This window comes from Salmo trutta, chromosome 17, assembly GCF_901001165.1.
Source record: "Salmo trutta chromosome 17, fSalTru1.1, whole genome shotgun sequence".
NCBI lineage: Eukaryota > Metazoa > Chordata > Actinopteri > Salmoniformes > Salmonidae > Salmo > Salmo trutta.
The window spans coordinates 11675956-11689886 of record NC_042973.1 but is presented as its reverse complement, the minus strand read 5'-3'; the positions used below and the strand labels follow the sequence as shown (position 1 = coordinate 11689886).

General features: G+C 46.4%; 1 protein-coding gene across 5 annotated transcripts in view; it reads left to right on the top strand.

Annotated features, from left to right (window-relative positions):
- LOC115151590 (inaD-like protein) overlaps positions 1-13931 on the top strand; it is a 113193-nt gene that overhangs the window by 97766 nt on the left and 1496 nt on the right. Inside the window, exons 11-17 of one of the 5 annotated variants that reach the window (XM_029695649.1) lie at positions 2006-2199; positions 2464-2593; positions 4569-4655; positions 4965-5100; positions 6207-6244; positions 6451-6573; positions 6702-6806. In XM_029695649.1, the coding sequence (XP_029551509.1) occupies positions 2006-2199; positions 2464-2593; positions 4569-4655; positions 4965-5100; positions 6207-6244; positions 6451-6573; positions 6702-6806 (813 nt within the window). Of the gene's footprint in view, positions 1-2005; positions 2200-2463; positions 2612-4568; positions 4656-4964; positions 5101-6206; positions 6245-6450; positions 6574-6701; positions 6829-13931 lie in introns of all 5 variants that reach the window. The other 4 variants (XM_029695647.1, XM_029695648.1, XM_029695646.1 and 1 more) reach the window with 4 other exon arrangements.

Below are 13931 nucleotides of genomic sequence, written 5' to 3'. Positions count from 1 at the left end.
GCTTTATTGGCATGACGTAACAATGTACATATTGCCAAAGCTTATTTGGGATATTTACAATATAAAAAATAAAAATGATAATCAAAATTGTCAACGGGACAACAGTAACAACAATAACCAAGGGTCAAAATAACCATACATTCAACAATAACAATAAGCATACAGTAGAGTACATCTGCAGGTTGATTGGTCCGTCAAACACTGTCCCTCAACTTATGGCAGGCAGCAATGTAGTGCGCTGCCAACCCACAGCTCTCTGCGTCCTTCCCCAACAGGACAGTTAGCCTATCCTCATCAGAGAGGTCTTTGAAACCTTGAATAAGGGTTTCAAATTTGGGAAAATGACACTCTCTAATTGTTTTATATTTTTTACATTTTGTCAGGAAATACAGCTCCGTCTCAGGTTCTGCTGTTGTGCAGTGGTTGCACAGCCTTTCCTCTACAGGGAGCCAGGTTTTCCTGTGTCTACCCTTCTCAATGGCAAGGCTGTGCTCACTGAGCCTGTACTTTGTCAAGGTTGTGATCAGTAACCATGGTCAAATATTTAGCCACGGTGTACTGTCGATTTAGGGCCAGATAGCACTGCATTTTGCTTTGTGTTTGTGCTTGTGTTTCCCAATAAGCAATGTAGTTTTTTTGGACTGTGTTGTAATTTGGTTTATTCTGATTGATTGGATGTTCTGGTCCTGAGGCTTCAGTGTGTTAGTAGAACAGGGCCCAGGTCTGGCAGTACTGCTCTAGCAGGTCCAGGCTCTGCTGTAGGCCATGTGCTGTGGGGGTTTACTGCCAGGGCCCAGGTCTGGCAGTACTACTCTAGCAGGTCCAGGCTCTGCTGTAGGCCATGTGCTGTGGGGGTTTACTGCCAGGGCCCAGGTCTGGCAGTACTGCTCTAGCAGGTCCAGGCTCTGCTGTAGGCCATGTGCTGTGGGGGTTTACTGCCAGGGCCCAGGTCTGGCAGTACTGCTCTAGCAGGTCCAGGCTCTGCTGTAGGCCATGTGCTGTGGGGGTTTACTGCCAGGGCCCAGGTCTGGCAGTACTGCTCTAGCAGGTCCAGGCTCTGCTGTAGGCCATGTGCTGTGGGGGTTTACTGCCAGGGTCCAGGTCTGGCAGTACTGCTCTAGCAGGTCCAGGCTCTGCTGTAGGCCATGTGCTGTGGGGGTTTACTGCCAGGGCCCAGGTCTGGCAGTACTGCTCTAGCAGGTCCAGGCTCTGCTGTAGGCCATGTGCTGTGGGGGTTTACTGCCAGGGCCCAGGTCTGGCAGTACTGCTCTAGCAGGTCCAGGCTCTGCTGTAGGCCATGTGCTGTGGGGGTTTACTGCTAGGGCCCAGGTCTGGCAGTACTGCTCTAGCAGGTCCAGGCTCTGCTGTAGGCCAAGTGCTGTTGGTGACAGCAGGCATAGGTCATCTGCGAAGAGCAGGCATTTCACCTCTGAATTGTGGAGACTAACACCAGGGGCTGAGGATTTTTCTAGAATAGTGGCCAATTCGTTGATGTAAATATTTATAATACTACAGAAAACCTTCCCCAGGTTACTGTTCACACAAATGCTTCTGTAATTGTTAGGGTCAAATTTCTCTCTGTTCTTAAATATATTGGGGTTATGAGTCCTTGATTCCAGATGTCAGGGAAATAACCTACACTCAAATTAAACAGTTTTAATATAGCCAATTGAAATTCTCTTTCTTTCTCTCTCTCTCTCTCTCTCTACCTCTCTCGCCTCACCCTGTCTAACAGGTCTGATAACTGTGCAATAGAGAAGAAAAATAGAAAGATCACAGTTGACTCTGCACCTCTTATAACCTCATATCTTACGTCACATTGTCATGTCATGTTCCTCAGTGCACTCAATTTAGCCAATGTCTCCCTCTACTGGAATGATACATTTCCTTCACTAGTGGCTAGAGAGGCGTGTGTGTGTGTGTGTGTGTGTGTGTGTGTGTGTGTGTGTGTGTGTGTGTGTGTGTGTGTGTGTGTGTGTGTGTGTGCGCACACCCAACCATCCAGGTAAATGGTGTGGACCTGCGTAACGTGGCCCATGAGGACGCCATCACAGCCCTAAGGCAGACCCCGGCCAAGGTGTGTCTTAAGGTTCTGCGGGACGAGGCGAGGTACCGCGACCAGGAGAACCTAGATGTGTTCAGTGTGGAACTGCAGAAAAAGGCCGGCCGTGGCCTGGGCCTCAGTATCGTCGGCAAGAGGTACAGTAGCAACTCACACACACACACACACACATTCATTGTGTCTTCATAACAGAAGTTTTATCAGTATCAGGGAGTTTAATGTGAACCAGCAAGACATGTAAGAGGATCTATGCTGTCGCTATTTGCTACACTCTTACCTGGGATTTGTTGTCAGTAGTGTGCTTTGGTTACCTACACGCTCTCCTTCCGATGGCAAGGATGAGATCCATTTTGAGGGTACGTAGCCATAGGAATTAATCAAGTATTTTATTTATATGGTAGGAACGGCACAGGGGTGTTCATCTCGGACGTGGTGAAAGGAGGCGCCGCCGAGCTGGATGGCCGGCTGATGCAGGGGGACCAGATTATCTCTGTCAACGGAGATGACATGAGGTCTGCCTCGCAAGAGACGGTAGCTGCCATTCTCAAGGTGCAAAAGGGTTTTCTAATGATCAATTAGCCTTTTAAAATTATAAACTTGTATTAGCTAACACAACGTGCCATTGGAACACAGGAGTGATGGTAATGGGCCTATGTAGATATTCCATAAAATAATCTGCAACAGTCATTTACAACATTAACAATGTCTACACTGTATTTCTGATCAATTTGATGTTATTTTAATGGATAAAAAATGTGCTTTTCTTTCAAAAACAAGGACATTTCTAAGTGACCCCAAACTTTTGAACGGTATTGTGTACTCCGCAATTACAGAAAAAAACTATCAATTACAGTAGTCGCAGACAAACAAATAACTACAGTAGTCGCAGACAAACAAATAACTACAGATTTCACAGACAAACAAATAACTACAGATTTCACGGACAAACAAATAACTACAGATTTCACAGACAAACAAATAACTGCAGATTTCACAGACAAACAAATAACTACAGATTTCACAGACAAACAAATAACTACAGCCTTCACAGACAAACAAATAACTACAGCCTTCACAGACAAACAAATAACTACAGCCTTCACAGACAAACAACTGCCGCCTTTACAAACAAACAAATAACTACAGCCTTCACAGACAAACAAATAACTACAGCCTTCACAGACAAACAACTGCCGCCTTTACAAACAAACAAATAACTACAACCTTCACAGACAAAGAACTACACTAAAACAAATAACAACAGCTAATACTTGAAACGCATCAAAGTAACACATCAAAGAACATCCCTCTCGTTGTCACAGTCCAAAACAATAGAGTGCAATATTAATGGAGTCTTTTTGAACAAAGCCTATGGGAAAATTCATGTTTTTGAATAAACGCCGGAAATAAGGTCTGTGGTAAACACAGGCTTAGGAGATGCTATACGTTTTGTTCTATGGGATAATCTTAATCAGCTAATGTCACTTTTTGTTAATTTTGAAGCATTTATGTAATAACAAAAGCAGATAAAGCACATAAATACATCAACATTCATAAAGATCATGTTAACTGACTGATATTATCTCATAGAACAAAACGAATAAGATCTCCTAAGCCAGGGTTAATCTCAAACTTCATTTTTGCGTTTATCGCAAAACCCTATTCTTTTCCCATTCATTTTGCCCATAGCAATGGTTGAATAAACCAGAGGTAAAATCATTTCAGTTTTTTAGGACTACAAGCTGGCGAGCTCTCTGGACCAGCCTGTCACTTGCCACCAAACTCTTCTTCTTTCTTCCACAAGGGGTCACCATTGGTACAGTTATGTTCAAAGGCTGCAGTGCTCTCTTATGAATTGGTGTGCTTTAAGCTGCAGCGGTGGAGCGGAGGGGCTTTCTTGATGTGGTTGGTTTGGCTACAGTTCTTTATTATGTGGAGTCCTTCTAAAGTGGGTGCTTTGTGTGCCCTTGCTACAGTGGTGGACACTACATTTACAGTGCTGAGGTATATAGTAGCACTTTATCCTGTGCACTTGACAAATATGGTTCTTTATTTTGTATTTTTTATTTTAACCTTTATTTAACTAGGCAAGTCGGCAATTCACAATGACAGCCTACCCCGGCCAAGCCCTCCCTTAGTCCCTATGGGACTCCCGATCACGACCGGTCGGGATACAGCCCGGGATCGAACCAGAGTCTGTAGTGAAGCCTTAGACCGCTGCGCCACTCAGGTTGGGTTGTGTCTAAAGTAGTGCACTATGTCTGAGTATCAAATGGCACTATTGTAGGGAATAGGTTACCATTTAGGACGCAACCTATGATATGGAGATCCTGTCAGGTTGAAGTGCATGTCCTGTCCTCAGTAGTGAACATGGAAGTGGAGATCCTACCAGGTTGCAGTCCTATGCCATCAGACATTAATGCAGTAGGAAGTGAACACTGTAAGGCCAGTCCCTAGCTGCTCTGCTGTGGTAGTTACGTGCTGTGCGCTACCTGTGCCTCTGCAGTGTGCCAGGGGGGTGGTACTCCTAGAGCTGGGCCGACTGAAGGCTGCCTCCTGGATCTCTTCCAGACGTACCTCCCAGGAAAGCCAGGTGTGTGTGTGTGTGTGTGTGTGTGTGTGTGTGTGTGTCCATTGTCACCCCCGCTGCCTGGGAGCTTGCATGCAGAAGCTCAGCCAGCGACTGACCCTGGCTGCTGTGTCCTTAATACCCCTGTCTTTCCTCTCCATTCATCACATGCATGGAAGCCAAAATGGCCGACCGATGGATGTTTACCAGGCTTCTTCTGGTGTCACCTGTTTGTCACTCAGCCACCCAGCCAAACTCACCGCCACCGGGCAGCATCCTGTGTGTGTTTTCTCCTGACTGGATCATAGCTCTGTTCCCCCTCCCTCTCTCCAGCAGATGAGTCACGTGAGTGCCAACAGCACTATCGTCACGCCCCACCCCCCGCTAAACTCCACCCCTTCCACCTCTCAGCTCCTCAATAACGTCAGGAAGCCAATGACGGTGGGCATGACATCATCACAGAGCGCAGGTAAAGTAGCACCAGTCCCTTTCCACAGAGAGTGGGACCAGACCCTTTCCACAGAGAGTAGAACCAGACCCCTTTCCACAGAGAGTAGCACCAGTCCCTTTCCACAGAGAGTAGAACCAGTCCCTTTCCACAGAGAGTAGAACCAGTCCCTTTCCACAGAGAGTAGCACCAGTCCCTTTCCACAGAGAGTAGAACCAGTCCCTTTCCACAGAGAGTAGAACCAGTCCCTTTCCACAGAGAGTAGCACCAGTCCCTTTCCACAGAGAGTAGAACCAGACCCCTTTCCACAGGGAGTAGAACCAGACCCCTTTCCACAGAGAGTAGGACCAGACCCTTTCCACAGAGAGTAGAACCAGTCCCTTTCCACAGAGAGTAGAACCAGTCCCTTTCCACAGAGAGTAGCACCAGTCCCTTTCCACAGAGAGTAGAACCAGTCCCTTTCCACAGAGAGTAGAACCAGTCCCTTTCCACAGAGAGTAGAACCAGTCCCTTTCCACAGAGAGTAGAACCAGTCCCTTTCCACAGAGAGTGGGACCAGTCCCTTTTCCACAGAGAGTAGAACCAGTCCCTTTTCCACAGAGAGTAGAACCAGTCCCTTTCCACAGAGAGTAGAACCAGTCCCTTTCCACAGAGAGTAGAACCAGTCCCTTTTCCACAGAGAGTAGAACCAGTCCCTTTCCACAGAGAGTAGAACCAGTCCCTTTCCACAGAGAGTGGGACCAGTCCCTTTTCCACAGAGAGTAGAACCAGTCCCTTTTCCACAGAGAGTAGAACCAGTCCCTTTCCACAGAGAGTAGAACCAGTCCCTTTCCACAGAGAGTAGAACCAGTCCCTTTTCCACAGAGAGTAGAACCAGTCCCTTTCCACAGAGAGTAGAACCAGTCCCTTTCCACAGAGAGTAGAACCAGACCCCTTTCCACAGGGAGTAGAACCAGACCCCTTTCCACAGAGAGTAGAACCAGTCCCTTTCCACAGAGAGTAGAACCAGTCCCTTTCCACAGAGAGTGTAACTGTAGGAAAAGGTTTAGAAACTGCCCAGACTGGAATTACACACAGTTAGTTCTGTTTCCCGTCCTCATCTTTTTCCCTTTCTGGGTTTGTCGTAGCTGCAGAAACAGGGATGCGCACTGTGGAGATCACAAGGGTAAGTTGAGCTGTCTCCAGTTATGTTTAGTTGGTTTAAACTACTCATAATATGCACATTTATATCTATAGACTATACTGTATACTCTGCCAATTCAACTCTAGAAGCTTTCTTTATTGGCATGAAATTGATGACAACAATCACAACCTCCTCTTCTATAACAGTGTATTATTAATCATGATAATAGCATTGCCGATCTCTCTCAGGGTCCTACTGATGCGCTGGGGATCAGTATAGCTGGGGGGAAGGACAGTCCTCTGGGGGATATCCCCATCTTCCTGGCCATGATACAGGCCAACGGGGTGGCAGCCAAGACGCACCGGCTCAAGGTGTGTGTGTGTGTGCGAGAGAACCCACATCAGAGTGTCTTAGAATCCCCTTACTGTTCGTGATGGCTCACCCTGGCCTGTGTGTGTGTGTGTGTGTGTGTGTGTGTGTGTGTGTGTGTCTCCTCCAGGTGGGTGATAGGATCGTGAGTATCAACTCCCAGTCTCTGGAAGGCCTGTCCCATGGGGATGTAGTCACCATGCTGAAGAATGCCTACGGCAGCATCATTCTGAAGGTACACACAGATCATTCTCCAGGTACACAGATCATTCTCCAGGTTCACACAGATCATTCTCCAGGTACACAGATCATTCTCCAGGTTCACACAGATCATTCTCCAGGTTCACACAGATCATTCTCCAGGTACACACAGATCATTCTCCAGGTTCACACAGATCATTCTCCAGGTTCACACAGATCATTCTCCAGGTTCACACAGATCATTCTCCAGGTTCACACAGATCATTCTCCAGGTTCACACAGATCATTCTCCAGGTACACAGATCATTCTCCAGGTTCACACAGATCATTCTCCAGGTTCACACAGATCATTCTCCAGGTTCACACAGATCATTCTCCAGGTTCACACAGATCATTCTCCAGGTACACAGATCATTCTCCAGGTACACACAGATCATTCTCCAGGTACACACAGATCATTCTCCAGGTTCACACAGATCATTCTCCAGGTTCACACAGATCATTCTCCAGGTTCACACAGATCATTCTCCAGGTTCACACAGATCATTCTCCAGGTACACAGATCATTCTCCAGGTTCACACAGATCATTCTCCAGGTTCACACAGATCATTCTCCAGGTTCACATAGATAATTCTCCAGGTTCACACAGATCATTCTCCAGGTTCACACAGATCATTCTCCAGGTACACAGATCATTCTCCAGGTTCACACAGATCATTCTCCAGGTTCACACATGGAACACATACACACACAATATAAACATACAGTGCATTCGGAAAGTATTCAGACCCCTTTACTCTTTCCACATTTTGTTATGGGGCAGCCTTATTCTAAAATCTTTTTTTTTATTCGCCCTTATCAATCTATACACAATACCCCGTAATGACAAAGAAAATAAAGTTTTTTAGAAATGTTTGCAAATGTATAAAAAATAATATATATATATATATATATATATATATATACTGCTCAAAAAAATAAAGGGAACACTTAAACAACACAATGTAACTCCAAGTCAATCACACTTCTGTGAAATCAAACTGTCCACTTAGGAAGCAACACTGATTGACAATACATTTCACATGCTGTTGTGCAAATGGAATAGACAACAGGTGGAAATTATAGGCAATTAGCAAGACACCCCCAATAAAGGAGTGGTTCTGCAGGTGGTGAGCACAGACCACTTCTCAGTTCCTATGCTTCCTGGCTGATGTTTTGGTCACTTTTGAATGCTGGCGGTGCTTTCACTCTAGTGGTAGCATGAGACGGAGTCTACAACCCACACAAGTGGCTCAGGTAGTGCAGCTCATCCAGGATGGCACATCAATGCGAGCTGTGGCAAGAAGGTTTGCTGTGTCTGTCAGCGTAGTGTCCAGAGCATGGAGGCGCTACCAGGAGACAGGCCAGTACATCAGGAGACGTGGAGGAGGCCGTAGGAGGGCAACAACCCAGCAGCAGGACCGCTACCTCCGCCTTTGTGCAAGGAGGAGCAGGAGAAGCACTGCCAGAGCCCTGGCCCTCAGGAGACCATCCGCCACCTCATCAGGAGCATGCCCAGGCGTTGTAGGCATGTAGGTCATACAGGCACGTGGAGGCCACACACACTACTGAGCCTCATTTTGACTTGTTTTAAGGACATTATATCAAAGTTGGATCAGCCTATAGTGTGGTTTTCCACTTTAATTTTGAGTGTGACTTCAAATCCAGACCTCCATGGGTTGATAAATTGGATTGCCATTGATTATTTTTGTGTGATTTTGTTGTCAGCACATTCAACTATGTAAAGAAAAAAGTATTTAATAAGATTATTTCTTTCATTCAGATCTAGGATGTGTTGTTTAAGTGTTCCCTTTATTTTTTTGAGCAGTATATATATATATATACTAGATTTACATAAGTGTTCAGACCCTTTACTAAGTACTTAACTGAAGCACCTTTGGCAGCGATTACAGCCTCGAGTCTTCTTGAGTTTGACGCTACAAGCTTGGCACACCTGTATTTGGGGAGTTTCTCCCATTTTTCTCTGCAGATCCTCTCAAGCTCTGTCAGGTTGGATGGGGAGTGTCGCTGCACAGCTAATTTCAGGTCTCTCTAGAGATTTTCAATTGGGTTCAAGTCCGAGCTCTGGCTGGGCCACTCAAGGAAATTCAGAGACTTGTCCTGAAGCCACTCCTGCGTTGTCTTGGCTGTGTGCTTAGGGTTGCTGTCCTTTTGGAAGGTGAACTTTCGCCCTAGTCTGTGGTCCCGAGTGCTCTCGAGCAGGTTTTCATCAAGGATCTCTCTGTACTTTGCTCCGTTCATCTTTCCCTCGATCCTGACTAGTCTCCAAGTCCCTGCCACTGAAAAACATCCCCACAGCATGATGCTGCCACCACCATGCTTCACCGTAGGGATGGTACCAGGTTTCCTACAGACGTGACGCTTGGCATTCAGGCCAAAGAGTTCAATCTTGGTTTCATCAGACCAGGGAATCTTGTTTCTCATGGTCTGAGTCCTTTAGGTGCTTTTTGGCAAACTCCAAGCGGGCTGTCATGTGCCTTTTACTGAGGAGTGGCTTCCGTCTGGACACTACCATAAAGGCCTGATTGGTGGAGTGCTGCAGAGATGGTTGTCCTTCTGGAAGGTTCTCCCATCTCCACAGAGGAACTCTGGAGCTCTGTCAGAGTGACCATCGGGTTCTTGGTCACCTCCCTGACCAAGGCCCTTCTCCCCCGATTGCTCAGTTTGGCCGGGCGGCCAGCTCTAGGAAGAATCTTAGTGGTTCCAAACTTCTTCCATTTAAGAATGATGGAGGGCACTGTGTTCCTGGGGACCTTCAATGCTGTAGAAATGTTTTGGTACACTTCCACAGATCTGTGCCTCGACACAATCCTGTCTCTGAGGTCTACGGACTATTCCTTCGACCTCATGGCTTGGTTTTTGCTCTGACATGCACTTTCAACTGTGGGACCTTATATAGACAGATGTGTGCCTTTGCAAATCATGTTCAATCAGTTGAATGTACCGCAGGTGGACTCCAATCAAGTTGTAGAAACATCTCAAGGATGATCAATGGAAACAGGATGCACCTGAGCTCAATTTCTAATCTCATAGCAAAGGGTCTCAATACGTATGTAAATAAGGTATTTCTGTTTTTTATTAATACATTTGCTAAAATTTTAGAAAAAAATGTTTGCACTTTGTTATTATGGGGTATCGTGTGTAGATTGATGAGTAAAAAATATTGAATCAATTTTAGAACAAGGCTGTAACATAACAAAATGTTGAAAAAGTCAAGGAGTCGGAATACTTTCCGAATGCACGCTCGGCTGCTCCCGCTTCCCCTCTCTGGCGCTCGAAGGCGCCAGGCTGCCCTGCATTACGGACACCTGTCACAATCATTACGCGCATCAGCGCTCATTGGACTCACCTGGACTCCTTTACTTTGATGATTGCCCCTCTATATCTGTCTGTTCCTCAGTTGGTTCCACATGTCAGCATTATTGTCTTCATGTCGTTTTGTTCTCCCTGTCCAGACGCTGTTCTTGTTTTGTTTGATGTCCATTTTCCATTAAATGTTCACTCCCTGTACTTGCTTCTCGTCGCCAGCATCGGTCCTTACAGTACACACACACACACACACACACACACACACACACACACACACAGTACACACACACACACACACACACACACACACACAGTACACACACACACACACAGCACACACACACACACACACAGTACACACACACACACACACTCACACAGTACACACACACACACAGTACACACACACACACACACACAGTACACACACACACACAGTACACACACACACACAGTACACACACACACACACAGTACACACACAGTACACACACAGTACACACACACACACACAGTACACACACACAGTACACACACACACACACACACACACACAGTACACACACACACCTCTGTATGGTCAAATGAAGTATCAGTTATTAAACGTGATGACACCCATCACCCAATGTAACCACATTATGCTTTTTATTTGCCTATTATTTTACATCGATCAAATAAATGTTTCCTGATAAGAGATGTAAATAAAATCATAAATTTTTCAAATATACATTCTTGAAAAACCTGTATGTGTCTGTGTTTAGCTGTGTGTGTGTACCTAATGTGTACCGTATGATTGTGCATTAGTAGATACTGCCGTGTGTGTGTGTGTGTGCGTACGTACGTCCGGACACTGTGTGGTTATCAGCTTGTTGCAGCCGGTTGGCAGTTTGGTCAGATAATCCCAGGCCTTTATGTTAATGCTGCTTTATCAGTCCGGCTCCAGCAGCCTCAGTACTGGACTGTTAGACTGGACTGTTAGACTGGACTGTTGCACTGGGCTGTTAGACTGGACTGTTAGACTGGACTGTTAGACTGGACTGTTACACTGGGCTGTTAGACTGGACTGTTACACTGGGCTGTTAGACTGGACTGTTACACTAGACTGTTACACTGGGCTGTTAGACTGGGCTGTTAGACTGGACTGTTAGACTGGACTGTTACACTGGACTGTTACACTGGGCTGTTAGACTGGGCTGTTAGACTGGACTGTTACACTGGGCTGTTACACTGGGCTGTTAGACTGGACTGTTATACTGGGCTGTTAGTCTGGGCTGTTAGTCTGGGCTGTTAGACTGGGCTGTTAGACTGGGCTGTTACACTGGACTGTTACACTGGGCTGTTACACTGGACTGTTACACTGGGCTGTTACACTGGGCTGTTAGACTGGACTGTAAGACTGGACTGTAAGACTGGACTGTTATACTGGGCTAGCTGCCTGGTGTTGATTACACCAAACACACGCACACACACACACACGCCACCCAGGACACCCAGCAATTACTGTCTGACTCGATCTCTCTCTGCCCCCTCTCTCGTTCTCGTTCACAACTTTGGTCTCTCTCTACCTTCTCTCTCTTTTGCTGTCTCTCTCCTCTATCCATCTCTCTCTCTATCTCTCTAGCTTTCTGGCTTTACATACGTCATTGATCAGACACTCTTATCCCGAGTGGCGCAGCGGTCTAAGGCACTGCATCTCAGTGCTAGAGGTGTCACTACAGACCCTGGTTCGATTCCTGGCTGTATCATAACCGGCCGTGATTGGGAGTCCAATAGGGTGGCGCACAATTGGCCCAGCGTCGTCCGGGTTAGGGTTTGGCCGGGGTAGGGCGTCGTTGCAAATTAGAATTTGTTCTTAACTGACTTGCCTAGTTAAAAAGGTTAAATCAAATATAAATAAATAAATAAATAAAGTGACTTGCAGCAGTGAGTGCATACGTTTTTTTGTACTTTTTCTCTTTCTCTCCCTCTCTTTTCAACTCTCTTCTACTCTCTCTCCCTCTCGCTCTCTTTTTACCTCTACCTGTCTCTCTCTTTCTCTCTCTTCATCCTCTATCCATCCCTTCCCTTCATTCATCCCCCTATCTATTATTCATTTGCATACACACAAGTAAGCCTTAAAGCTGGAATCCTTAATGGTCAAACTGCCACGTCCGTTTGTAATATTACAACAACAAAGAAGTTACTGCAAACAAGAAAACCCAGTTTTCCCCCTCTGACATCACTGCATCACATCATAACAGCACGATATGTACTGCTGCCATGGTGGTGGGGACAGTGGCGCGCTTTCCCCCTACTGGTGATCCCATCTCTAACAAAGGAAGAGAACATTGCCCCTCTCTCTCTCTCTCTCTCTCTCTCTCTCTCTCTCTCTCTCTCTCTCTCTCTCTCTCCTCTAAACACTGGTTGGGCTCTGTGTTCCCCTCTCCCCCTCTCTCTCCTCTAAACACTGGTTTGGCTCTGTGTTCCCCTCTCTCTCTCTCTCTCTCTCTCTCTCTCTCTCTCTCTCTCTCTCTCTCTGTCTCTCTAAACACTGGTTTGGCTCTGTCCCACTCTCTCTCTCTCTCTCTCTCTCTCTCTCCTCCAAACACTGGTTTGACTGTGTTTCTCTCTCTCTCTCTCTCTCTCTCTCTCTCTCTCTCTCTCCTCTAAACACTGGTTTGGCTCTGTGTTCCCCCCCTCTCTCTCTCTCTCTCTCTCTCTCTCTCTCTCTCTCTCCTCCAAACACTGGTTTGGCTCTGTGTTTCCCTCTCTCTCTCCTCCAAACACTGGTTTGGCTCTGTGTTTCTCTCTCTCTCTCTCTCTCTCTCTCTCTCTCTCTCTCTCCTCTAAACACTGGTTTGGCTCTGTGTTTCTCTCTCTCTCTCTCTCTCTCTCTCTCTCTCTCTCTCCTCTAAACACTGGTTTGGCTCTGTGTTTCTCTCTCTCTCTCTCTCTCTCTCTCTCCTCTAAACACTGCTTTGGCTCTGTGTTCTTCTCTCTCTCTCTCTCTCTCTCTCTCTCTCTCTCTCCTCCAAACACTGGTTTGGCTCTGTGTTTCCCTCTCTCTCTCTCCTCCAAACACTGGTTTGGCTCTGTGTTTCTCTCTCTCTCCTCTAAACACTGGTTTGGCTCTGTGTTTCTCTCTCTCTCTCTCTCTCTCTCTCTCTCTCCTCTAAACACTGGTTTGGCTCTGTGTTTCTCTCTCTCTCTCTCTCTCTCTCTCTCTCTCCTCTAAACACTGCTTTGGCTCTGTGTTCTTCTCTCTCTCTCTCTCTCTCTCTCTCTCTCTCTCTCTCTCCTCCAAACACTGGTTTGGCTCTGTGTTTCCCTCTCTCTCTCTCCTCCAAACACTGGTTTGGCTCTGTGTTTCTCTCTCTCTCCTCTAAACACTGGTTTGGCTCTGTGTTTCTCTCTCTCTCTCTCTCTCTCTCTCTCTCTCCTCTAAACACTGGTTTGGCTTTGTTGTCTATTTTGCTGTGTTCTCCTCTCTCACTTCCCCCCTCCTATCCTTCCCCTTTCTGTCCCTCTTTCCCACCCTTCTCTCTTCATCTCTCTCCCCCTTTCTCTCTCTCTCTCCCTCCTCCTATCCCTCTCTACCCCTACACTCCCCCTCTCTGTCTATAAAGAAGGTGTGTCAGTAAGATAAGTGCAGGCGATGGCTGGGGAGCGTTCCACTAACGTTCCACTAACGTTCCCTCCACAGCCCACCAGTCGTCCGTTAATCGTCCGTTAATTAACCTTTGTTTGTTGTTGTTGTTTTCAGATTTTTAATTGCCTCTCGGTTGATTAAATATGTAAATGAACAGATGC